This window comes from Hemibagrus wyckioides, linkage group LG04 (genome assembly GCF_019097595.1).
Source record: "Hemibagrus wyckioides isolate EC202008001 linkage group LG04, SWU_Hwy_1.0, whole genome shotgun sequence".
NCBI classification, from domain to species: domain Eukaryota; kingdom Metazoa; phylum Chordata; class Actinopteri; order Siluriformes; family Bagridae; genus Hemibagrus; species Hemibagrus wyckioides.
The window spans coordinates 8,712,231-8,738,443 of NC_080713.1; the positions used below are offsets into that span (position 1 = coordinate 8,712,231).

At 39.4% G+C, this 26,213-nt stretch overlaps 2 protein-coding genes across 2 annotated transcripts; one reads left to right on the top strand and one right to left on the bottom strand.

The window, feature by feature from the left end:
- Window positions 1-1,867: 1,867 nt before the first annotated feature.
- Window positions 1,868-24,338, top strand: capn5a (calpain 5a). The gene is made up of 13 exons (XM_058388007.1): window positions 1,868-2,028; window positions 5,377-5,548; window positions 9,711-9,842; window positions 16,907-17,115; window positions 17,684-17,876; window positions 18,237-18,430; window positions 18,686-18,763; window positions 19,361-19,556; window positions 20,280-20,402; window positions 20,746-20,942; window positions 21,107-21,228; window positions 21,314-21,450; window positions 22,398-24,338. Exons 2-13 carry the CDS (start codon window positions 5,384-5,386, stop codon window positions 22,578-22,580), a joined length of 1,929 nt encoding a protein of 642 aa, XP_058243990.1. The 5' UTR covers window positions 1,868-2,028; window positions 5,377-5,383; the 3' UTR covers window positions 22,581-24,338.
- ompa (olfactory marker protein a) lies at window positions 15,439-16,894 on the bottom strand. The gene has a single exon (XM_058388009.1). It carries the CDS (start codon window positions 16,374-16,376, stop codon window positions 15,888-15,890), a length of 489 nt encoding a protein of 162 aa, XP_058243992.1. The 5' UTR covers window positions 16,377-16,894; the 3' UTR covers window positions 15,439-15,887.
- Window positions 24,339-26,213: the final 1,875 nt, after the last annotated feature.

Genomic DNA, 26,213 nt, shown 5'->3' on the forward strand with positions numbered 1-26,213 from the left:
GGCTGAAATGAAATCTCTTAGCCACACCGGTCTTTTGTAGATAACATTAGACACTTCTGCTGAACAGTATCAATGCTGATAGTTTTGTTATTACCAGCAATTGTTAGTTTGTTTTTCCCATGCCAAAATATTCTAGCTCTGATTAGAGGTTAAGACATAGGTGAGTCTTGTGAAAGAGTGTGTGATACACTTTAACCTTATGATGCAAATGTATTACTGGTACTGAGTTGTTGTTTTTTATATAGTTGATATCTATCTTTTCTGCACATGCACACTTCATTTTCACACACACACCCATAAATTCATGCTGCATGTGTGTTAATGGTGTAGGCATTTTCTGATGATAAGATAACCTTATCTATAGCATAGCAAAATATGCTACCTAGAGTATTCTTCAGAGGCATTTCCTGATAAGGTCACAGTAATAAAAAGGTAAAAATAGAATAAAATATTTCCAGTGTTGTTTTATGACGACCTATAAATGTGAGATGTGTGAGATATTAATGCGAGAGGACAGTTTAATGAAGTACGACAACACCAGCACTTGAGACACCCTCAACAGAAGATGAATAAAGACACTATTGGGGCAAATGTTTGTGGACATACAGTATATGTGAAACGTCCTCAATCTGTTGCCACAAAATTGTAAACCAAGATGCAGAGACATGTTCTAAAATAATAAAAATGCCCCAGAGCACAAAGCTAGGTACATAAAGATATGGTTTGCCAAGATTGGTGTAGAAGAACTTGAGTGGCTTGCACAAAGACCCTACTGAACGCTTTTATGATGGATGGAACACCCGGACTTCCTTGCCCTATATCAGTACCTGACCTCACTAAATCTCTTAAGGGTTGTAAGGGCAAATCTCCACAAAGCCTTCCCAGAAGAATGGAGGTTATTTTAATAGTAAAGGAATGACCAAATATGGAATGGGCCGTTCAGCAAGCAAATATACAATATACTGCCAAAGGTTTTGGGACGTCTGACCATCAGGGTTTATCAGGGTTTGTCCTACAGTAACTGGAGAGAATGTATTATGATGTTAAAGTTACTTGGTCATTTAATTCCATACTGAGAGCATAATCAAAAAGCTGAGAGGAAGTACACTACATTGCCAAAAGTTTTGGGACATCTGCCTTTACATGCACATGAATGTAATATGGAGTTGACCCGCCCTTTGCAGCTATAACAGCTTCAACTCTTCTAGTAAGGCTTTCCACAAGTGTGTTTATGGGAATTTTTGACCGTTCCTTTGGAAGAGCATTTGTGAGGTCAGGCACTGATGTTGGACGAGAAGGTCTGGCTCGCAGTCTCCGCTCTAATTCATCCCAAAGGTGTTCTACCAGGTTGAGGTCAGGACAGTCAAGTTCCTCCACACCAAACTTGCTCATGCATGTCTTTATGGACCTTGCTTTGTGCACTGTTGTACAGCCATGTTGGAACAGGAAGGGGTCATCCCCAAACTGTTCCCACAAAGTTGGGAGCATGCAACTGTCCAAAATGTCTTGGTAGGAAGCTGAAGCATTAAGAGTTCCTTTCACTGGAACCAAGGAGCCAAGTCCAACCCCTGAAACACAACACCTGAATTCAGTGATTTGTCCTAAAACTTTTGGTAATATAGTGTTTAGGTGTGAGGGTCAGGTGTCCACAAAAGTGAGACCAGACAGTGTACTTGGATAACCCAAAGAGTAAACAGTTACTAAATTGCTTTCCTCAAATTTCAGTACAATACACGAAAAATACAGTTTCGCGGAACTAACTGTTTCCACCAATCAGATTTCAGCGCTCGCGCGCGTCGCGACCAATCACAGTTAGATCAGGCATGCGTGTTGTGTTTTTTTTTTTTTCGGTCTGAGAGCGGCTTCCCCACAAAATGGCCCCTCCCTACTGAGAGCCAGGAGGAGGAGGAGGAGGAGGAGGAGAGACTCACAAACAAACCAAACCAAGCGAACCGCCGTGCTGCGGAGTGTGTCGTGAAGTCCTCCAGGGAGAGACCAGGCTCATTAGGGACGGAGGACACTTTACAGGTAAACTAAAATAGAGTGAAAACTTCTTATGAGCTTTTTTGGATGGCAGGCTGTGATCACTGGGTCTCGGTTTCCAGGCTGCACGCGCTCTTTTTCTTTTAATCTTAATGCTTTATAGTTATGCATGGAGAATTAAACTTAATTAATCTTTTTTTTCCTTACAACGAGATTGCAAAATGTTCATACAAACAAACAAACAAAAAAAACTTGAGCAACCTTTTAGTGTTTGTCACTAATGCTTCTTTCCTACCAAGAAGTTGTATCAGCTTGTTTCTGCTTGCTTTGTTATTAAACATGTTTCTTTAATCCCTGAGTCACATTCATCTGAGCATCATAACATCATATGGATTTTCTTTACTGCAGTGTTTAACACCCAGCATTCAGGGATTCTTGCCACTTCCTGTTCCTACCACACCTGGCCAGGTGATCTGCCTCATACAGGTGATGTGCTGGAGCTTGGACTATAGAATTAAAACATGCTAGAAATCCACTTGGTCTGTAATTATATGTACTTTCTATGACTCGTGAAACACATTTCTTGAAACGCTTAACACTGACCCAAAATCGCTTGAGAATATCAGTGGCATCTGAGCTAGATTTTTTTCTAAACGTACTAATGGATTGCTGGGGATCACCAGTATGTACAGGTTACATAACAGGTTAGGCAGGCAGGTGTGTCTGTCTTTCTCTACTACAGCGTTTCTCAACCCTGCTTTGAATTAGGCATGCTTGAGTGGGAGGACGCAAAAATGTCCAGTGTAAATAACCTTACCAATAACCCACCCAGAGTAAACCTTGTTTTGAAACATGGATGCATGCTATCATTCGTTAACCCACTAAAACACCACAACAGTAATATGGCGTCTTGTGGTTCTACCTGATTATAGACAGCTGAGAAAGACCGTAATGTCCAACAGAGCGTTCACATAATGCATTTTTGGCATCTTCTGCTTAGTGTGATTATCAGGTCCATAAGCAGGGTTAACTGCATGACGGATCCTCGCAGTTATCATCATCTGACTAATCTCCCAGACAACAGGACTGTGTTTGCTTTTCCGTAGCTGTGAGCAGATCCCTCCTCTCTATGTTCAGGTTTTGCAAGTTGACTTCAGCAGGAGAGGACCAACAAGCGGCACCCCTGACAAACAAAAAAAAACCCCAGCAGTGTTCTCCAGTGTAATTCTGGTCATCTGAGCTGATTTTTTTTTAGCTGCGTTTGTACTTTTCTTTGCGAGTATTCAGGCAATTTGAGGAAATAAGTGCGTGAGTCATTGTCGTGACTTTTCCTCTCATGATTGTTCGCCACTTTGTATGGAGGATACAAAAGACTACAGTGCTACATACAAAACACAGGAAGTGTCCTGTATAGTGTAGGGCTTTAGTTTCGATTATTATATACTGTATTATAATTCCATTCTTAACTTACTGGAGCTAAATACATGAGACTGAACAGCAACATACAAAACATCAAACCCACAACAGTAAAACCACAGGACTGCTGGCAGTTGCTGTTGGGGGTTTTTTTGTTTTTTTTTTTGTTTAAGAAAGCATTTTCCCCCCAATCTGTTTTCATAATTTTCCAGAGAACCCTTACTAGTTATATGTCCGTCCCTATAACATAATTGTCCAAAAGACCCTTAAAGCAACTATTTCTTCCAAGAATATCTGTTTCTGATTGTCACATGACTGCAACAGTTTCATGATGGTAAAATCAGCCCCATGTTTCCTCCTACATACAAATGTTAAACAAGACCCAGACGTTCAGGATTGTCGAAACCGTAGACAGCCAAGGGATTTTAGAGCCCCTCCTCCTCTGCTATGTTATCTCTTTTCGTTTTGTTCCCTCTGTTCTGTACTATCTGTGTTGTTGGCGCTGGCAGCAGTATGTTTTCCTCTTTCAAGCCCTTTGAGAGCTGTAATGCTATAGAGAGAAAACACTGGTGTGGGGCTGTACATCTTTTTGCACTTTATCACCACCTCAGCACTAATTCGCTTGTGCTTGAACAAAAGCAGATGGAAAATGTTGCTCTATAGAAGATGCCAAAGAATTCAGAAACTACAGCTTTGTTTTTTTTTTTGTATAGAATTTTATGAAAAACGTGTAAGCAACTCGTGTGTGCTATTAAGCACCTTTTAAACGTTCCTAGTCTCCTCAAACAACATGCAACACTATTATATATAGAAAACTTTAAAGAAAAGTGTTGGAATTTTCTTCTCCAGCCCTTGTTAGGAGCTGAAACCGGATAATATATGAGTAGCAGCCTGGAAAACACCTGAACATTCTGAAACTGTGACACATTTTACTGAAAACTCTTCTGTTTCCTGGACTGAAGTATGCTTTGCACGCATCTCAGCCAGAAGTGAAGTCATACCATTTTAAAATCTGATTACCACCCAAAGTTAAAAAGGATAAAATTGCATATGCAGTCTGATTGAGGCACAGAAGCATTACAGACATTTAGGCAGCTGGTATCTGATTACAAACTAACCTGATCAGGATTTATAACCATTTTGCTATGGAAGTTGTCCAACAACTTCATCAAAATGTGATGTTTATTGCATGAGGAGATCACACTTAAGGGCTTTTCTTTTTCGTTTTTTTTTAACACTTGATAAGTTTTTATACACCAGGCAAACAGGATCCTGGGTTATCTTGCGTCATGTTTCACATTACTCATACTTTACCTGGGGTTAACAACTAATCTTGGCTGTCCGTAATGTGACGTTTCACACTGTACATTCCTAAACCCTGGGTTAACGTTCTTATTTGCACATTTGCGGTGTCAACAACCATAACTGGATAAATACAGGGCACTACAGATTCTGTGCCTGAGCAGGTTTTGCTATATTTCACAGTTTGATATTTAACTACCACTCATTTTTCAGTGTCCCATAATTCCCCCTCACTACACCGTACGCTTCTGTGATGTTCAGCGATTTGCCGTCTGATGCTTCTTTTGTCCATTGTTGCTATGTGCAGGTTTTCACGTGATTATGAGCCTGGGTTTCTGATTGGGTGTCTGTTGCTAAGCATTTAGCTGTAATGTTAAAACACAACATCGTTTTACACTTGGCAAAGCAATACCACAAAAGCGCCACTAGCAAAGTTTTAGACACAATGAAATTTTCATTAAATCTTCTTGAACATGTTAGCCACCACAAAAGAACGTCATTTTGGTGGAAAGAAATATATTTGGCTTGTACGTCAGAAAAAATAGATTTTGGCCAAAATGCCCACTGTGGTCATTTGTCACAATTCAGCCTCAGGTTTTCCCAGTCCAGGCCTTCTTACACCTCACATTCCTCCTCTTCATTCTCTGCTTTCTCTCCCATGTTGTTTTGTTACAGGCTCACTATGTTCTCCTCAGTCACGCCCTTCGAGGGCCAGCAGTATGCCGCCCTGAGGAAACAATGCCAGCAGAATGGGAGTTTGTTTGAAGACCCGCTCTTCCCCGCCGAGGACCGTTCACTCTTCTTCCAAGGCAACCGCATCGGCAAAGTCACATGGAAGAGGCCCAAGGTGAGGGATTGAAGAAGCAATGAGATGAGGGTGATTTTAAAGGGTGTTTAAAAAATGAATAATAGACACAAAATTCCTTTCAAAAGGAGTCAGTCAAGGAAGACATCTTTGCTATCTGATGTTTCGCGTCTTTAGTATTTTCTTCAGAGAAGATGCAGACAGTAAGCCAAGATGTTATTGTATGCCCCACAGGCCCTGCCACTTTAAGCTGAAAAGAGAACAAAGACAAGTGCAAAATGAAGGAAAATGACATTGAACAATAAATACATCTTGGATGATCATCTGCATTTGATTTTTTTTTTTCCCCCCCTAACCAAACCGAACCATAAAATCTGTTGTGGTTGTGAATCTATCGATCCGCGTTACATCATTATCAGCAGTAGACCAAGTAATACATAAGTAAGTCCTTTGGGGAGGAACACATGTACATCCTTCGTATTGGAAATGAATACAGACGTCTGTACACGTTGTAAGTAAATAGAAACGCAACCAGCAGGATGATACTAGACTATACAGCCGTACTGCATCCTGTTCCTGCTTATGTTTGAGCAGTTAATTCATTTTAATTTATTTCTGTTTAAAGACTATCATAATGTCCTCTATTCAGGCTCTTGTGGAACTACAAGCGCAAACTAATACTAGAGGTTCAGTTTGAGCTTTTTTTCCGGAGATTAAGAGATGTACAAGTACCCATCACTGCAAAACTGAAGCTCATGGGGGTGGAGACGACTCGTGTGTTTCTGAATGGGGAAAGTGTGCTTGTTGCTTTGTGTTGCACAGCGTCTCATGGGGATAGAACAGTGCAGCAAGATCTATATTGAAATGTCAGAGAAATAATATTCCTTTATGTTAAAAACAGACTAGATCTGCACATCATTTTTTGATTCTTTGCAATACTGTTTCTATGATTATTTAAATGGTCATGTTAACAGTATTCTGTAATAACTCGTATTAGATTACAGCGGTGATCCAATAGAAAGAAATCTGAGTTGGATTTTAGCCCATCTGCATGTGTGTAATGTGTGCTGACATTTGGATAAAGAAACATAGAGCTTATGTCCCGGTTTGTAAAGCTTGTAAAGCCATTAAAACTGCAAGATAAATATTTACTTACTTGAATTGACTTAAACTGAATGTGAATAAGTTCACAGGAAAATAATTAACATGGTGCGTGGTGTGTTATTCCTCTTATAATCACAGCACATTCCCAATGCTTTATAGATTATATACATATTTTTAGTTCCGTTTGATACTCTGGAATGTCTGTGAAACAGTTACTTCCTGTTATTACTTAAATCAGCTATTTTTTTTTTAAGAATAAAACTGTCCTGATGACGTTACAGTCAGCTTTATATTGGAAAGCGCTGACACTGGAGACATCAGCCAAAAATGCTAAATAAAACATCTCGCAGGAAATCTATTCTCTAATGAAACACTCATTATTAGAAATCTATTTATGTTGAATGACCGATGTACAATCAGGCTCTCCAGGGTAACGCTGAAGTTAATGCAAAATCAAGCAACGCTGCAATATTTGGCAAATTTTCCCAAGATTTGGGCCAAGAATATTTGTATGATGTCATCACAGCACATATTCATCCTCTTTGATGTGCATGTGTTCCATCATAGAAAGTAATTACGTATGTGGCAATTATTAATATGTCTGTCTGTCTGTCTACCTATCTGTCTACCTATCTATCTATGCATCTATGCATTTTTGGCCACAACAATAAAATCCTGAAGGGACTGTGGTGTTAATTCAGCTGCTCCCTGTTTGGGATTCCCACAGCGTATCATTTGGTCCGCATGTTTTGATTTGGCACAGGTTTTATGCCGGATGCCCTTCCTGATGCAACCCTCCCATTTTATCAATGTTTGGGACAGACACTGAGAGTTAACTCTTCAGTGCCTGGGTTAGCTTCCTGCCCAGGATTCGAACCCGGGCTGCGGCAATGAGAGCTCCACCGGACCATCAGGAGGCCTCCTGAAGGGACTGTGTAGAAAGAATAGCCTACTAGAAGGTGTGTTAATATAAACCTGTTCAGCAGTGTGACCGTGGATATGGAAAATAATTTCAACCTTTCTGACCAATCAGAATCAAGATTTTAATAGTGGTCTAAAAAGAGCCAAAACTGATTTATTCACTGTTCATTCGATTTTTTTTTGTTGTTGTATTGAATATTTAAAACAGGCACATGTACAAGAGACGAGTGTAAAGGTTGAAACACTAAATGTCCTGTAGTCCCTGTTTCTGTACAAAAGAGTCATGCTGGCTTGTTTCTCTCCCAGTTTCCATCATGTTGATTATCGAGGCTTACCAGTATGGATAAAATACAGCTGAGGCCATTACTTTGGCTCTGCTTAATCGATTTGACCATTTCCCATTACATCCCAGCGTTAAATATTAATGAAGCACGCTGTAAAGAATGCAGATAAGCGGATACTGATAGTGATGTCCTTGCATTAGGCTAGGTTTTTTTTTTTTTTTTTTTTTTTTGGGTCACAGTTTTTTCTTTTTTTGTGTGTTGTTGATGTAATAGCTTTGAGGTTAGCATGGCATTTGTACAGCGGGTGAGGCTTTATAACATGACCAGGTGGAGTGAATAAATAGAGATTTGTAAATCAAGCCCGGTTGAAATGCTCGACTGGGTGGAGACGGTTTCAAGTGTGTCGTATGGGTGAGGTTTTGTTTGTGCACAGATATCGCAACATGTACACCCATTAGTGTTTAACCTCTGCTGTTAAAAGACATGAAAGATGTTCCATGATTTGTAGTTCATGCTCGTCCGCAGGCGTGTGCTGCTTTTTAGATAATGTATGTGATCCAGATTGTTACTGTAAAACCATGTTTATGGTGAGTTCCACTTCCTGTCTGTGGTGTATCCGGTGCCTCAAACCCGTTAAAAAAATATATGCAAATAACTGACTGAGTGCTTTTACCTGAGAGGGTGGACGAGAGCCACCAAGTTATAACAGCTTCCTGTAACGTCACGTGGGTTTGTGGTTAATTTATTTATTTATTTTATTTATTTTTACACAGCAGTGTAGCATATATGGTGAGAAACATGATTACATGGTTTGTAAAGTCACTTTAAAACGTGATAAATACTTTTGACAGTAATATCTCACACTTTGTCCCAGAGTAAACTTTGAGTGTAAAAAAAGTATTATATAGTTTTCCTATTTCTGTTTTTTCCCCCCCTAGATAACCAGACAGAATATGTGGTGGTGATTGATGAAGTATTGAAGATTTATTGCATGAGAAAAAACATAGAACGAATAGAATGGAATAAAATTTCCCCCTGTTACTAGTGTTATTCCATCATAAAAATATTTGATGCTAGTGATTTTTATATATATATATATATATATATATATATATATATATATATATATATATATATATATATATATATATATATCTCTATCTCTATCTCTATATCACACCACAGCAACGAACAGCTAGCATGTGCTTCCTTTGATACACATGAAGCCACCATATTTTTTCAAACTGCTACATGTGCTGTATCACAGGACAGTTTACCACACTCTGAGGAGAGCACTGCTGCCCTCTTCTGCATAGACAGAACCCATTAGCTTGGGTCACTCTGATTCACAGCTTTGCATGTGCCTTTACTGTGGTATTATCGTATATACGGTCGCCTCTGAAAGTATTGGAATGTCAATGCCAGTTCTTTTGTTTTTTGACATAAGACAGTAGATATACATCAAGACTCTATGTTCTGGCACCAAGGTGGGGAAATGAACTTCCCCTAGACTTTACCTTATTTCTCCCTGTTTGTTTTATGTATTTTTTTTAATGTGCTATAATTACTCCAAAAAGAGATTTAGGCTGATGGTATCTCAAGTCCTAGTGAACCCGTGTTAAAGTATTCATTGATGGAGACTTTTTGTATGTCGCTCTGGATAAGCGTGCCTGCCGAATGCTATAAATGTAAATGTTGAACAATGCTGTAGACCCTAGGGCCTGCTGGAAAGGTCTCAGTAATGTTTGGGGATCTCCAAGGATGAGCTGGTGGCTTGGGGATGAAGTCTGCCCGTTGCCAACGTAACCCCCCAGCAGGAAAAGTGGAAGGAAAGTGATTTCTACCAGCTTATTTCAGAATATCTAATCAGTGCGTTCTCTCTCCTTCTTTTTCAGGAACTCTGTGCTGACCCACATCTGTTTGTCAATGGCATCAGCGCTCACGACTTACAACAGGGGCAGCTGGGAAACTGCTGGTTTGTAGCAGCTTGTTCCAGTCTTGCTTCCAGAGAGGCCCTGTGGCACAAAGTGAGTCCTTCATGTCTGTCTTCATATTCTGTCTTTGTCTTCTTATCTCTCTCCTAATGAGGTCCTCTGGTCATGACCTGACATGGCATATATTTGGTTAGTGGATAGACTGGGCAGTTACTTACAGAGTACACAGTAGAGGTACAAAGTACATACCAAACCAGGATCTATTGAGTCACCAGAATATGTGTGCCAAGTTCATCAGTGTGTGTGTGTGTGTGATGGAGAAAGGGATAAGTCAAGCAACCTGGATGAGCTACTCCGTTATTTTTGGCTAGATTCAGCTGCATGTTAAAAATGTATTTATTTATTTATTTATTTATTTGTTTGCTTACAGTAATTGTAAACCTAAAGCAACAGGTTATAAAACATATATATTTTTGTAAATTACCCTGTAGCTGTGCAGAATCCAACCACACAGAATAATCTATTGACCATTTGGACAAAGTGTTTTTTACTATAACAAAGCTAATAGTAATATATTAATTTATTTATTATGCAGTTTCGGTGAGCCTGTTCCTATTGTAGTGTCTCTAGGTCCTCATGTAGTCTTTTGTGGTTGAAACCTTGGGGTTCTATGTGTTATGCCTTCTAAACTATGGCAAACAATAAAGTATAATGATGCTAGAAAACTATAGTGTCAGATTCATGAAATGCAGCAGTAATAGTTTATATTATTTGTTTTCACATTCACATCCCACTATTACTGCATGTAGCTAAAGCCGGCCTTTTATCCCATTTTTTTAGAAAGCAAAACCAAGTATAGCATGATTTAAACTTCCATTGTTGCACTGTATATTTCTTACCTTCCTCTGTTTATGCTTCATAAGTGATAAGCTATTTAATCTGGCAATAACCTCTGTGTCGTTGCCCCTCCAGGGGCCTCATTTGTTTTCTGCTCTCGTGCATGAATACTCGCATGCTGCTCTCTCTCTCACTGTGTAATGTGAACTATACATCCTGAACCTGGACTCCACCATGTCTGTTTCCAGGCACTGGCTTTGTGTTTAGTTACAAGCATTTATATCACCTCAGTGACTGAGAAGCGGTGTATCTTTTTTAAAAAAAAACATTTCCTTCCATGTTCGATTCAGATATTTTGTATTTTGACTTCCTAATGACTTTCAGACCTGATATGCAGGGAATAAATAGCATGAGAACTGAATCCTTCATAAGAATGTTTCTTTTGTTTTGACATTGATAAGACAAAAAATAGCACCATTTTCTTTACCTCCTTACTGTTATAAAGCACTAACGCTAATGTATAATGTATTAAAATGGATAGATTAAGAAACCTGCATAGGGAAACATACCGACTGATACACAGCACCAGAGACACATTTAGGTGATTAAAAACTGCCATTTGACAATAAAAACCCTGAGCATAAAGCAAACTACGATCCTGCCAGACACAGTGTCTAGTAAAAGTATTCACTCGAAGGATATACACTTTTTTTTTTTTTTTTTTTTTTTTTTTTAAAGTAAAATCTTCACTTTCTTCCTTTCAATAATGCATGTGTCTTTGAATGAATGTAGGGATATGCTGAAGAAATAGTCTTTCATTTACACAAAAGCTATTGAAAATCGCTGCCACTGGGGGGTTAAATCACTACCTGCTGCTTAACCTCTAATTCTTATAGTCAATGATTGTAAAACAATGTTTTCTAGCAAACCACAGCTACAGTGAGGAAAGAAAAACAGACAGTTGGTAAGCAGTTTTCAGTTATCGTTAATATCCATTAGACAGTGAGCAAGGTGCAGAGCTGAATAATGCTAACACCACTGGGCCCAGCTGTTTGTCTGAGGTGGTCATGTAGGGGGACCTTTCTGCTGACGTCGGAAATATACATCCCTTTCACACCGTCGGATACACTCTATTCAAGTTAAATTACAATATTCTCTTACCCAGTCAGATACATTCGGATACTTTACTTTGGATCAGAATTCCTCTACCAGCCTACCTGCAGATATTCACTGTACGATCACATGGTTGAACAGATGGTAGCCAAACGGCCAACTCCTTAAAAGTTTCTTGCAGATGTTTTTGATCAGAGACAGTGAGGAAGACTTTGAAATCACAGAAACGTACAATCCTGTTCCAGCTGCAAAGAAGCAGAAAAGTCGGAGATTTAAGATTATGTGACGCTGCGTAATATTTGGGTGCTTATTGAAATACAGTTTCAGTTTACAATTTCAGTCTAAAAACAAAGAAATTTCTCTGTTAGTTTCTCGTTCTCTATTGAATGTTGCGTTCATAGACCTGTTGACTGGATTATTTGTTTATTTAAATGGTGAGAATTTGTTCATTAAATGTTCATTTTAATTGTGTAGCCCAAAATTTCTGTTCCACTCATTTGTCCAGTGAGCTTCTCCTGTCAGAAAACTTAAGCACATCAGTGAATATACATTGTTCAGTGTTAAATAACAACATTTCTTATCCATTTATTATTAGACTTTGATTTTGTTGCATGCGAGTCCCCGTTTGTATGAGCTTTTACAATATGGAGATTAATATAAAGCTTGTTTATATTAGAACTGAAACCACAGTCAGAGCTGCTGTTAGAAAATGCATACACAGCTGTGATGGTGCAATTCTCTAATGTAAGAAAAGTATCCTGATAATAACAACTCATACCTGTCACAAGCCCAGGCAAGTTTGTGTCTTAATGTGGAATAAGACTTGTTGCTTGCACTAGACCAGGGGTAGGCAAGTTCGGTCCTAGAGAGCCGCAATCCTGCAGAGTTCAGCTCCAACCCTAATCAAACACACCTAAACAAGCTAATCAAGGTCTTCCGGATTCGAGGCATGGACTCCACTAGATCCCTGAAGGTGTGCACCAAAATGATAGCAGCAGATCCTTTAAGTCATGTCAAGTCAAGTCCATAGGCCCTACCTTGCAACTTACAGTAGTTTAAGGATACTTACAGGACTTAAAGGATACTTTTCATCGATACTGACCACTGCAGACCGGGAACACCCCACAAAAGCTGCAGTTTTGGAGATGCTCTGATCCAGTTGTCTAGCCATCACAATTTGGCCCTTCATCAAAAATCCTTAAGCTTACCTGCTTCTAACACATCAACTTTGAGGACAAAATGTTCACTTGCTGCCTAATATATCCCACCCACTAACAGGTGCCATGATGAGGAGATCATCAGTGGTATTCACGGCACCTGTCAGTGGTCATAATGTTATGCCTGATCGGAGTAAGCATATTCTTGTGCAGGTCTGGAAAGAGTATATCTGTCGAGTGTGTAAATTCAGACAGCATCTGTAAAAGTAAATTAGCGCCACACATCGGGTTCCCCTCGGGCCTCTTTTCTACTCGAGGGATGTTCCTCACTCCTGTTTTGTGGTGTGGATGAAAACCTGTTATGCCTTTTAGATTTCTTCAGTCAGCTTGGCTTAATTATGAGTGGCAGGGTTTCGGGCACAGTGCCAGGAAGTGTGGCATTGCATGCTGTTTTATTTCCTGTAGGAAACAGATATGAGCGTTTCCTGTTGGCAGCAGGGTGTAACTCTTATTGACCTACTTTAGCTTGCATGCTTGTTGCTCCATTTTCGGTATTTCTCTGTTCATTGGTCATTGTTTATGAACGTATTGTGGAGGGATTTTTTAACTTCATTCACCCCTGAGATGAAATGACACTGAAAAACATTTGAATCATATTTTGAAGCTGTTGAGGTGTTCTCAGCATCTTTTTACAGTTTTAATGATCGTTTATTCCTCATTTTGCTTGACTATTAATTGGAGAATCTAAAGTTAATCTGTATTCTCATGACCATGTGCTATACCGTACACACAGAAGTTGTTGTTGTTGTTGTTGTTGTTATTATTATTATTATTATTATTATTATTATTATTATTATTAGACAGTGTTGTGCGACTGCAGTTGCCACTCCTGAAATGTTTCTCTCACCTGTGGTGGATTTTTTTCTTTTTTTTTTTTTCTTTTTCCTTTCCGCCTCTAATCTCTCGTCTTCTCCTTAGTTCCAGTCTGGGGTTTCTCTCCCCTTGCTTTGCACCTCATTCCCTCCTGTGGTCTCATTACTGCTGTCTCTCTAGTACATCTGTACACATTCTTCACATTCTCTCCCCGAGGAACCAGTCATTATTGTTATGCTTTCCTTTGCTTACACACACACACACACACACACACACACACACACACACACACACACACACACTACTTATTTGTCTTCCACTTTTATATATAGTCTAAATCTCAGGGCCAGTGAAGAAGGCTGCTAGGCCTGGGTCTGTGTGTCTGTCCAGTAAATATTTGTAGCTTCAGTGGTGTGGTTTCTGTGCTTGTCCATATATCAGTAACGGAGATGTGGCCTCTGTGCCTCTCAGTTCCGGTGAAAGAGGTGTGGCTTTCCTCTCAATTTTCCTTTTTAGTAAAACTCAAAACTACAAACAACTTACAATTAGTTTTATCTGCTCTAAATGTATTTTCTTTGCATACACTATAAGCCCCAAAAAATGACCATCAGTCTCTTGTGTAAGACTTCCCCAGACTGTTTCCACAAAGTTTGAAGCACACAACTGCATAGGACGATTTTGTATGCTTCAGCTTTAAGATTTCCTCTTTACTGGAACTGAGAGGTCTAAGTCTGTTTCAGTATGACGATGCTCCTGTGCACAAAGCGAGGTTCATGAAGACATGGTTTGCCAAAGTTGGTGTTCAAGAACTTGAGCTTTGACCTGAACCAGACTGCACACCTTCGGGATTAATTGAAACACTGAGGCCTCATCGTCTGACCTCACTTTTGCACAGAAAAAAAAATCTCACTGTTTAATGGACTGTTTGGTGTGTTTATGATGATTGAAAAACCTCATGGTGGAACCTCATAACAACCTACCATGGTTGACATCTCAAAGTTCTCTTCGATTGTTATTTGCAATCTTTCTGAAAATTAGTTTAAGTCCAGCTAGCTAACTTTCTTAGCTGCGCCTTGGCATGAAATGGTAAACACTACTAATATTGACTTGATCTTAGAAAAGTCGTTTAATTCTCATGGTTATGAGGAGAAACAAATAATAATTGCAGGCCATCTTCCAAGATTTGAAATCAGGGAACAGAAAAGGTCCTTTTAGCAGTTTTTGTAGTAAAATTGATTGGCTGTTATTATTATTATTATTATTATTATTAGTCTAAGATTATGCAGAGCCTCTGCCTCTGTGAATGAGTAATGATGGTGTTATAACCAGAGCATTAATATAAACGTATAAATGTGTAATATGTAATGTGCTTAACAGACAGTTAGTAAGGTCTCAGGATATCATGTACATGTATATCTGTTTATAATTACACCACAGGACTTGGACTCTTGCCGCAGCTTTTGAGTGTATTATATAGATTGATGGTGTAAGCTGTGATGTTTGTCTGTACACTGTCTGCTCCAGGCTGGACATACTGATGAGCTGCAACATTGATTAAAGTGTACAGTGACCTAATGTCTGGTGGGACTGACCTTGTAGTGAATGATGTAGTGAACCACACACGCACACACACACACACACACACGAATGAAGATAAAGACACTAAAACATTTGCAGATGACAAAAAATAATTTTTAATCGATAGGGCTCTCTTTAAATTTTACATATATTTATAATTTTAGCTTTTCATAAAATAAATTTATCAGCAGAACATTGGAAGTGTTATTAATATAAGCTAACACACACATTCTCTATCAGCACAGTCTGTAATATTACAAGAGAAGTATTACATTACATTACAGGCTTCTGTGTTGTTAGGTTGTTAAAATGCTCTATAATCTTAATAAGCACATAAGTATCTATATATACTTTTCACAAAAGATCATTGTAATTAAAGCAGCGTTTTGGATGTAGTGTGTATATATGTCTGCACATTCATTAATCATTAAATTAGACTACTACAAACACACATTCACTATTAACTCCTTCTCTAATTGACATTAGGATTTAAAAGAGGCTAAAGACTAATTATTTAACTTGAGCATTAGTATAGTTCAGAAAAATGTTCTATTAAAGACTTCTGCGCTCATAACCCAGCCTAGTCGTTCCTCTCGAACACCACCGAGCAGTTTACGCCGTCTTTCTCCACTCCCTCCTTGAAGGCGAACAGGAAGTACATGACCTTTCTGACCTTGGCCAGCTCAGCGATCCTCTCTCCAAACTCCTGGATGTCGGCCTCCAGGCATTTAATGGGCGCATCCTCTGGGTCGCCGGCCGACCTCCAAAACTGGCCCGTGGGCTCCAGGAGCTGGCGCGTCATCAGGTTGGTGAGGTCAGGCGTCCACAGCTGGGAGATACCTGTAATGGAAAGGCGGCCTACTCCGGTCAGGGTCACCTTCCAGTGAGAAAAGGTCAGTTCCTGATCGGTGAAGTCCAGCCGGAATACCGCCTCATGGGGCAGAAGCAAACGTTCACCGTCTTGCCTCTTCTGGCCACGCTGCTGCAGAGACTGAACCCTCAGCCGCATCACCTCGGTCAGCTGCAGGTCCTCAGTGAACTCCAGTTCAATCTCGCTCTCCGAGGCCATGACTGAAATAGTTTCTCTGTGGCTGTGTGTGTGAATGTATCTGCCAGGCAGCTCTCTACTTTTCCTCCTCTTTCTACCCCACACTTTTGCTACCCCGCCCGTCCTCTCTATCTGCTCCCACAGGGCAATAAGCCTAATTTTACTGAGTCCTGCATTGATTCGCTTTCATATGCAGGGGTGGAATACAGGAGCGAGTGGTAGATTCATGGTTGGTGTGTGATGTGTTGCATCACCAGGCAACAGAAGGCTAATGACGTGCAAAGCAGCAGCTTAACGGTTCTCCCTTAGGCACTTCTTGACGATTGAGAGTTCCACAACAATGATTTATCCTACAAGTGAGGTTTAAGTGTGTAAATGTGTAAACATGACGTTAATGAAGTCCGTCAGGTGTGGAGGAAGAATATGATCATATGTTTGTAGCGTGTTCTGCTGTTAATCTAGCATCTTTACTTGCTTTCATAACAGCCTGTGAATCTGTTTCTCTAAATAAAGAACTTTTTTTAAATAATATACATGCTTTTTCTGGTTAGGTGATTCCAGACTGGAAGGACCAGGAATGGGACAAGGACAAGCCAGAAACATACGCTGGGATTTTCCACTTTCGGTTTTGGCGTTTTGGAGAGTGGGTGGATGTGGTCATTGATGATCGGTTGCCCACCACCAATGGTCATCTGATTTATTGCCACTCTAATGACAGCAATGAGTTCTGGAGTGCACTGGTGGAAAAAGCCTATGCCAAGTAAGTCAAATTCATTATTGTAATATTGGTCAGTAGCAACATGTCTTCATTTCATCCAAACTCTGTATTGTCAATAAACACCCTTATACACTACCGCTCAAAAGTTTGGGATCACTTGCATATTTCAGCTTGATTTCAGCTACAGAGGAAGACTCCATCAGCCAAACCATCTTGTGAGAGCATGGGGTGAAATCTCATCAGATTATCTTGAAAAATTGACCACTAGAATGCCCAGGCTGTAATTGATGCAAAAGGTGTTGTTTTTTTTTTTTTTTTTTTTTTTTGATGAAGGCAAAGTTTGAAGAAAACATTCATTATTTCTAACTCTGACATGTCAGCATGTTCTGTTCTTTTGCTATATTTTCTATTCAGACTAATTTTGTGTGTGTTTCCTTGGAAAACAATACAATTTTTGAGTGATCCCAAACTTTTGAGTGGTCTCACTATAATTCTGTTAGTATCATGTTTTTTCCCAAAAATGTACCATATACTGTGGAAGAGGTAACAGATAAAAAATAATGTGACTTGCATAGCATTTGCTAATGATGACCTCTTTCTGACCATCCAGGATTTATGGCTGTTACGAGGCTCTGGATGGTGGAAACACAGCAGACGCACTGGTGGATTTTACCGGAGGCGTGTCAGAACCCCTTGACCTGCTGGAGGGCCGCTACAATCAGGACGAAGAAGCACGAAATCAGCTGTTTGAGCGTGTCTTCAAAGTCCACAACAGAGGAGGCCTCATCAGCTGCTCCATCAGGGTGAGTTTGCTGTTTGTAACAGCGTTTCCATCTATCTATCTATCTATCTATCTATCTATCTATCTATCTATCTATCTATCTATCTATATATATATATATATATATATATATATATATATATATATATATATATATATATATATATATATATATATATATATATAAAATGCTTCTATTCATGCCATGTTTATTAACTAGTGTTAAATTATCACTAACACCTGATATTGACTTTTACACCCATTTACATGCTGTGTACATCTGTACTCTTTTGAAATTTGCAACCAGTGTAGCTCTTAATTTATAACTGATAAATAAAAAAACTTTAATTTTACTTAAGGTTATTTGTGTTTGTTATCCCAGGCCACCTCTCAGGCCGACATGGAGGCTCGGCTAGACTGCGGTCTGGTTAAAGGCCACGCGTACGCAGTGACCGACGTACACAAGGTTCGTCTGGGTCACGGCCTGCTCGCCTTCTTCAAGTCCGAGAAGCTCACCATGATCCGCATGAGGAACCCGTGGGGAGAGAAGGAGTGGAACGGGCCTTGGAGTGACAGGTTAGTGAAAGTCTGCACCCTGCAGGACAAAGGGAGGAAGACATTTTTCTCTTTTTCTCCAGTGTTGTTTACTGACCTAATTGGTAATTGGTAGCACTGACTTTAAGAAATAAGAGCGGGATAAGAAAAGTTTAAAATGAATATCTAATGGTTTGTACAGTATGTGTAGTAAAAAATGGAATACTGGTCAAGAATATTAGCCTGCTGAACTTCTAATAGACTGAAGGCAAAATGCTTTCTTTCCTTCCTGTCCAGTTCAGAGGAGTGGCAGAGGGTCAGTAAGAGTGAGCGGGAGAAGCTGGGAGTCACTGTGAGGGACGATGGTGAATTCTGGTAAGATGCTATTTTGCCTTCAGACGTCTTTTTTTTCTTCTTCTTGCGAAATGGCGATGTTTCTGTAAGCAGACAGACACACTATAAACAGATCAGTTGATTATCACTTCCTAGATTCAAAACGGGAAATGGTTAAAAATGACTGTACACAACAGTTAGTGATGACTCTGCGGTTGTGTGTGTGTGTGTGTGTGTGTTTAAAAGTGATGTATTTCACACACATACAAACACTCAGCAGGAAATTTTGCCAAAAGCCCTGCTACTGTATGTATGCAAAACACTGCAACCTAACGTAGCTTTTATACAAGTTATACAGCAGATATAAACAGTTGTTCCTTCTATTGTTTATCTTCTGAAGTTAATAAGGCAAAAAACGGAGCTTGTCATGATGGCGAGTAATATGTTAAGTCTTTCGCCATGAAGACTCCCATGGTGGAAAGCTTAGATTTAACTGAACTGGATCATATGGGATTGTGAATATATTATGGATCAGGACAAATTAGGGGCTAATGTAGCATTACATCAGCTGAACAACACATCTGCTCTTCATTTAACCCTGTTCTAACAGCTTTTTTTTGCCTTGTTCCTCCATTTCAGGATGACATTTGAGGATTTCACTAAGCACTTCACAGACCTGATCCTGTGCCGCCTCATTAACACGTCCTACCTGAGCATCCATAAGACCTGGGAAGAGGATGTGAAGTTCGGCTCCTGGGTTCGCCACGACGATCCTCTGAGGAACCGCTCTGGAGGCTGCATTAACAACAAAGCCACATACCTTCAGAACCCACAGGTATGTGTATGTGGGTAGTCTGCTGGTAGTCTGATGTGTTCTGCTGGTAGTCTCATGTAGCCAGAGCTTCAAACTGATGGCAGAAGGTCTGGACTTCAAAGCAGATTTTATTAGCCAAGGACTGCTGAAGAGGGCATCTGACTACATTTTCACAAACTGTGATTGGTTGCTGTAAATGTCAGTCAATGTCCCTACAAAAACAGACCAGCCAGACCATAGATTGTTCATTTAAGAGAGTCTTGCAAATTAATCAGTCTGTATACCGTGAATGTCACATCATTTGGAAAATCCAGCATTTAGCTGATCCTCATAAGCGCTCAGTAACAGAAGCTAAAACTTGGATAACTTGTTATTATAGTTAGGTAGCTAGCTACTTATATTGAAAGAAGGTAACATTAGGTGGGTATACGTTATTAAATCATAACACATTTCTTTTCTTTCTTACTCTAGAATAATTGTAGCCACTAACTAGCTTAAAGAATCTAGTATTATTTATAATACACAAGGGTTTATTATAATGTATAAAATAGCAGAAGTGATAGTGTGATCATTGTAATCATGTCGCTTTAGGCCTTTTCAATGTCCTTGGATGTCTCACTTGGATTTTGAGTATTTCCACTTCAGTTTATTATGCTGGATATAAATTCAGATTCTCTAGCTTATGAGTAACTGAAGGTGATAAACGACATTGTGTTAACACATCTGATTGTGATTTTTCTACAGTATGTATTTGATGTGAAGAAGCCAGAGGATGAAGTCTTAATCTGCCTCCAGCAGAAAGATAAAAGATCCCGACTTAAAGAAGGCAAAGGAGAGAACTTTGCAATGGGCTTTGACATTCAAAGGGTATGTTTATCTTAAAATCCTTGCTAGGAATAGTAGTAATTGTAGTAATTATTAATTTAGCAAATTAATAGGCTGCATGTACACTTCAATCTAACCAAAAGACACCAAAGTTTTTCTTGTGGGAACTAGCCAGATGACTCGAGGCAGATTTCTTGTCCTTATGGGGAGATGTTTAGTCCCTATCAAGATCTATAAACATGCTCAAACGGAGTACACATAAATACACACATCACAGAGGATAGACTTTCTCTTGATTCCTACTGTACACCATAATAAGTGTTTTATAGTCCTGTTTGTAATAGCAAATTACAACTTCAAATATTATCTGTTTTTCACTCTTCAGGTGGAGCTGAACAGGATCTACCGCATGCACAAGCCGCAGCAGAAGATGTGCAGCTCTGTCTACATCAACTCTCGTAGCGTGTTCCTGCGCAAGGACCTGAAAGAAGGTCGTTATGTTATCATCCCAACAACCTTTGACCCTGGACTACAAGGAGATTTCCTGTTACGGGTTTTCACAGATGTGCCTTCAGAGTGCAAGTAATACTTTGTCCTCTTCTAGCTTTGGGTTATGCTTGCACCTCTTTTATAATAGCTCTATGCTTTTATATGTAATATAGGAACCATAACAACACTGAGTCCATGAAGATCACTTTTCTTCTTTACTTATTCTCTCTCTCTCTCTCTCTCTCTCTCTCTCTCAGGGAACTGACCCTGGATGAGCCACCGCAGACGTGTTGGACAGGTCTATGTGGTTATCCACAGCTGGTCACACAGGTGCATGTGATGAAGGCTGTGGGACTGGAGGCCCAGGACTCTGACAGATGTACATGTTTTTACTTCTGTATCGTTTATAATAGTTTATCAAAAAAACTAGACAGGCATTTGACCGAGTACTGCTCTCTTTGCAGCATCTGACCCGTATGTGATCATCAGCTGTGAAGGTGAGAAGGTGCGTTCACCTGTTCACAAGGACACACTGAGTCCTGAATTTGACGTGAAGGCGATCTTCTACAGGAAGAAACCCAAAGAGCGGATACACGTTCAGGTAACAATTCAGTTCAATTTCAGTCCAGTTTTATGTGTGTGGGGCTTCTAAAAATGGACATGGTCACCAAAAAATCTATAGAGGAATATAATAAAAAAAAAGTTAAAAAATTTTCCCTAATGAGCAAGAAACCAAAATAAATGTAATCTGGACATTCTGGGTTAGTAATTGTTCCTTTGAGGCTGCTTGCTGATTTAAATGCTACCTTTTTAAGGTTGAATATTTTAATAAACTACATTATTGTATATAATGCTTAGTGTGCAATTTGAGGCATAGCTAGAACAAGTCTGACTCTGACTCAGGCTCAGAAATACATATTCTACTCTTCACATTTACAATCTGTAATTGAATCGGACTTGGGGTATTTACCATTTGATTTTACAGACAAAAATCTAACCTGTTCTTATTTGTATAAGTATTTAAGTGTACTGAGATTCCCCTGAATTCGGCTTCATACCTCTTGCCTTCAACTCTGACATCTCTGCTGATGAAAAGCATCCCAACAGGATGCTACCACCACCATGTTTTACTGATCAGGACTAAAGATTTCTTTGCATAAATATTCATATCACATACTCTTTCTATTTTGTCTTTATTTTAATTTTAAGAAATGTAAAATCTTAACACCCTAAGGTCAGTGTGGAAGGATGGTTTGGTACTTGGTAGGTGGCTGAGTGGGTGGTAATATGGGTAGATGGATCTGTGGATTGGTGGGTAAATGGACGGAAGGGTGAATAAATGGAATTTGACAAAGAAATACATGCTACATACTTGCATACCTTACATTTAAAATGATAAAAGGATAAAAACATGAGGGATATTAAGATCATCCATAGATACTGTTTTGAAAGCAAGGCAAAACAATCGAATGATTATTGTAGCTGAAAAAGTAAAAAGAATATGAAAACCTGCTACAGATTGTCTAATTGTGCCGTGACTCCCCACAGATCTACAACAAAAACGTCCTGTCTGATTCCTTCATGGGTCAGGTGATCCTGACCGCAGATGTTTCAGACCTGCAGAAGGATCACACACTCCATCTGCAGAGCAAAGGCAGCCGTCAAACCGGCGACCTCCCGGGCATGATCGGTGTCAGCATCATCACCAGCAACGTCCTCACCAACATCTGATAACATCCAGGTCAGCGAAATCCAGAGGAGCATGAAGATAAATTTCAGCGCTGTGTGGATTTGTCTGTTATACGTGAAGCTTTGATAAGGTGGAGAGCACTTTTCTTTTGTCAGTGTAGTTTACATATTGCATACTTTACCAGACTTTTCTAACCACTTTTGTCTGCAGTGGGGCTTTACATGTTTAATAGTAATGGCCTTAATGAATTGTGTTTACATGATCTCTTGGACCAAACTCAGTGTGATATTACATCGCTAATTGACATGCTTTATGTAATACTCTGTGCCACAATTCATCCAGGGAAAGCAGTTCCTCTGCGATCCTATATATTCCCTTGAAAGTATGTGACTCTTTCCATTGCCAATTAATCATCCAGAGTGTTTTTGTCAACCGTTTAACAGCCATTAAATATTAAGAGCTGGACAGTAATTAAGCATGTTTACATAATGTTAGAACTCAGGAAACTGCACCATAGCAGAAGGCCATATTTACTTCATATAGTCTTCATATAGCCCAGGCTTCAGTTTATATTCTGTCCCAGACTGAGTCTCTGGAACACACAACCATCAGTAGTTGCTCATCTGTGGCTGATATTTACAACCAGTGCTCTTATTAATATACTTTATAGGTGCCTTTCCATCATAAGAAAGTTTATCAGGAAGCTTTTGTGCTTCCACAACTAGCATTAGTATTACTATCATTAGTATTGTTTTTAAATCTCAGATATATATGTCTGTTCTGAACCTCTACTTTGTCCTTCATGCCTTTAGCAGCTTACATCAGTACTAGAATGTACTAAAGCATGTTTGGTTTACTTTCTGAGGGTGGGTCAATGTAGAGTGGAATTCAGGTAGTGTTGGACCAGTCTATTTTTAGTCCCTAACTAAGCACGATTGAAGCGTTCTTACCTGCACATACAAGTGAAAAAAGCACCAGAGGTCAGTACATACGGACTAGAAATTGCATATGTGAATGTACGCTTAGTTTATTTTTCTGGGGACCAAGAAGCACTGGGACGGAGTTAGTGTTGCTGTTAGTGAAGGTCACTGACTGGACAATGCAGCCTTACATGCCATTTTTATCACTCTCTTGCTATGACTAGAGCTTGTTTCATATCAGTAGCACAGCAACACCACTGTTTCCATTACGTTTTTGTTTATGTAACGGGTGAGGAAGTATATGTGTATTTTCTACATTATGATGGCAAGAAACTGCTTGCGCTGACCAGAATGTGACCAAAATGTCCACTTGGTGGCAGTACATCATCAGAAAGCTTTAAGGGTACTAAAGTTTGTTTATCCATTTCGATTCTATAGAGGTCTTTTGTTTACTCTCTTGCCTTTAAGTGAGACTCTTGATGTTCAGTATGTCTTTCTATTTTATTTTTATTTTTAAACACATCTGGAATATTTCTCTACCAAACAAGTACATTCTGTTTTGTTGACACAAACATTTCAACACAAATGTGTGATCATCTGTTCAGGCTAAATGAATGGTACATTATACATTCTAATGTACCTTGTCCTCACGGCTAATGGGAAAGAGAAGGTGTGCATGCTATTAAATTCCTACCAAAGACGTGCAATGAAGTGCCATTTAGTATTTTTTTTTTCGGTCACTTGTGCCTTTAGTACTCACATAACATTGCACAAAAAAACAAAGCCTGAGGTGTAACATGCATCTTTTACTTCTTTTATACTTGTGTATGTGTATCCAGAGTATAATGTTAAATCTGAAATAAATAAAAATTGATGGTGTGTTTGCCTTGTCATTTCGTTGTTACTCATTCTATCAGGTAACGTGTTTTAAAACCTACATTTGAAGTGCTTAAAATTAGCTTACAACTTTGTGTTTATTTACTGTATACATGTAGTAATTATTATATCATACCTAATTCATCTTATCTCAGGTATACACTAGCTGATAATTTTATTAGTAACACCTAATAACTTGAAAATGAACTTTTATAGTCGTCCAGTCAGCCAATCAGGTGACAAAAAAAATCATGAAACATCAGAAAGTGTAATCTCCGTGACTTTAACTGTGGCATGGCTGTTGGTGCCACATGGGCTGGTTTGTATATATTTTTTTAGAAATCTGGGATTTTCACACACAACGCTCTCAGTAAGCTGTGTGTGGAGATTCTGCAGGCTGAAACACCTTGCTGATGATCAGAGAGGAACGACTCCATTGGTTTGAGCTGACAGGAAGTCTATAATAACTCAAATAATCACTCGTTACAATTGTGGTGAGCAGAAAGGCATCTTGGAATACACAGTACATCAAACTTTGAGGTGGAGGAAGACCACACCAGGTTCCACTCCTGTCAAGAATCTGAGGCTGTCCAGGGGACAGACAGACTGGAAAAAGCCTGAGAGATTCCTCTCCTTGGCTGACAGGAGTGGAATGTCATGTGGTCTTCTGCAGTTGTAGCTCATCCACCTCAAGGTTCAGTGTTTGAGATGCTTTTCTGCTCACCACAGTTGTAAAGTGTGATTAGTTATTATATCCTTCCTGGCAGCTCAAATCATTCTATATACTGATATATATATATATGAGTGATTCCCAGTAGATAAGCAGTTTCTGATATAGAAGAAGCCTTTATTATCACCACACATACATTAATGTTCAGTGGAATACTTGTCTTCACATAGCCCAGCTGTGGAAATTGGGGTCAGAGCACAGGGGTAGCTATGATGGAGCAGAGTGGGTTAAGGTCCTTGCTCAACTGTCCAACAGTTGGTAGCTTGGCAATGCCTGGTCTTGAACCCTGATCAACCACCCAGAGCCTTAACCACTTGAGCCACTACTGCCCCAAACCAGCGCATCTTTTGCATTTACATTCACGTTTATGGCATTTGACAGATGCCTTTATCCAGAGTGATGTAAAAAAAGTGCCCTATCAATGATACTGGTTTGCTACAGTAGGTCACAGTCTAAGGATACCATTAGTCTAAAATAAAAACAAGAAAAAACTCGTTTGAGAATTTCAGGAAGACAGAGATCATCAGCTATCGTTTGAAAATGGTTATGAGCTTATGATCTGTATCTGCATGATTTTTCTGCATTGCACTACTGCCGCATCAAACTCAATCAAAAATAATAAAACAAAACTTAGCTATATATAAATATAAAATTGTTATTAATGAGAATAGCTCAATCCTCCAACTGTTCCATTGTATCTCCAGCCTTTGTGTCCTTTTAAAGTTGGGGCTCTTGATTTATTAATGAACTTATCTACTTTTACAATGAACACATTGTTTATTTGGCAGATTGTCACACCTACATGACCGCTTGGTACGCATAACGATTAAGAAATTGAACTGCTAATGACATTCATATTTATTGCAGTGGAGATGGAGGAAAATGCCCCTGTGTGTGTTTCCATGCCCACAATAAAAGCCAGCGATGTGTAAGTTAGTGAGGATATCTAACGCATGATGGAACCTGTGACCTTTTCCAGTACGCTGAAGAGAGACGGTGCCGATGATGTAGTTCATATTCATTTCTCTGGTTCATTTATAGGTTTTAAATCCATTTTTTGTGTGATGTTTGTCTATCAGCAAGTGCTCGAGTCAGGGGGTCAGTTTACCTCCCATGCTGCGCAGCACCCCTGCTGAGTCCCTCCTCCC

Excerpts from the sequence above, each read along its gene's own strand:
- capn5a (XM_058388007.1), top strand. The coding sequence starts at position 5,384 with ATGTTCTCCTCAGTCACGCCCTTCGAGGGCCAGCAGTATGCCGCCCTG. Across the intron at positions 19,557-20,279 it reads CATACCTTCAGAACCCACAG|TATGTATTTGATGTGAAGAA; the intron begins GTATGTGTATGT and ends ATTTTTCTACAG. Across the intron at positions 20,403-20,745 it reads TGGGCTTTGACATTCAAAGG|GTGGAGCTGAACAGGATCTA; the intron begins GTATGTTTATCT and ends TTCACTCTTCAG.
- ompa (XM_058388009.1), bottom strand. The coding sequence starts at position 16,376 with ATGGCCTCGGAGAGCGAGATTGAACTGGAGTTCACTGAGGACCTGCAG.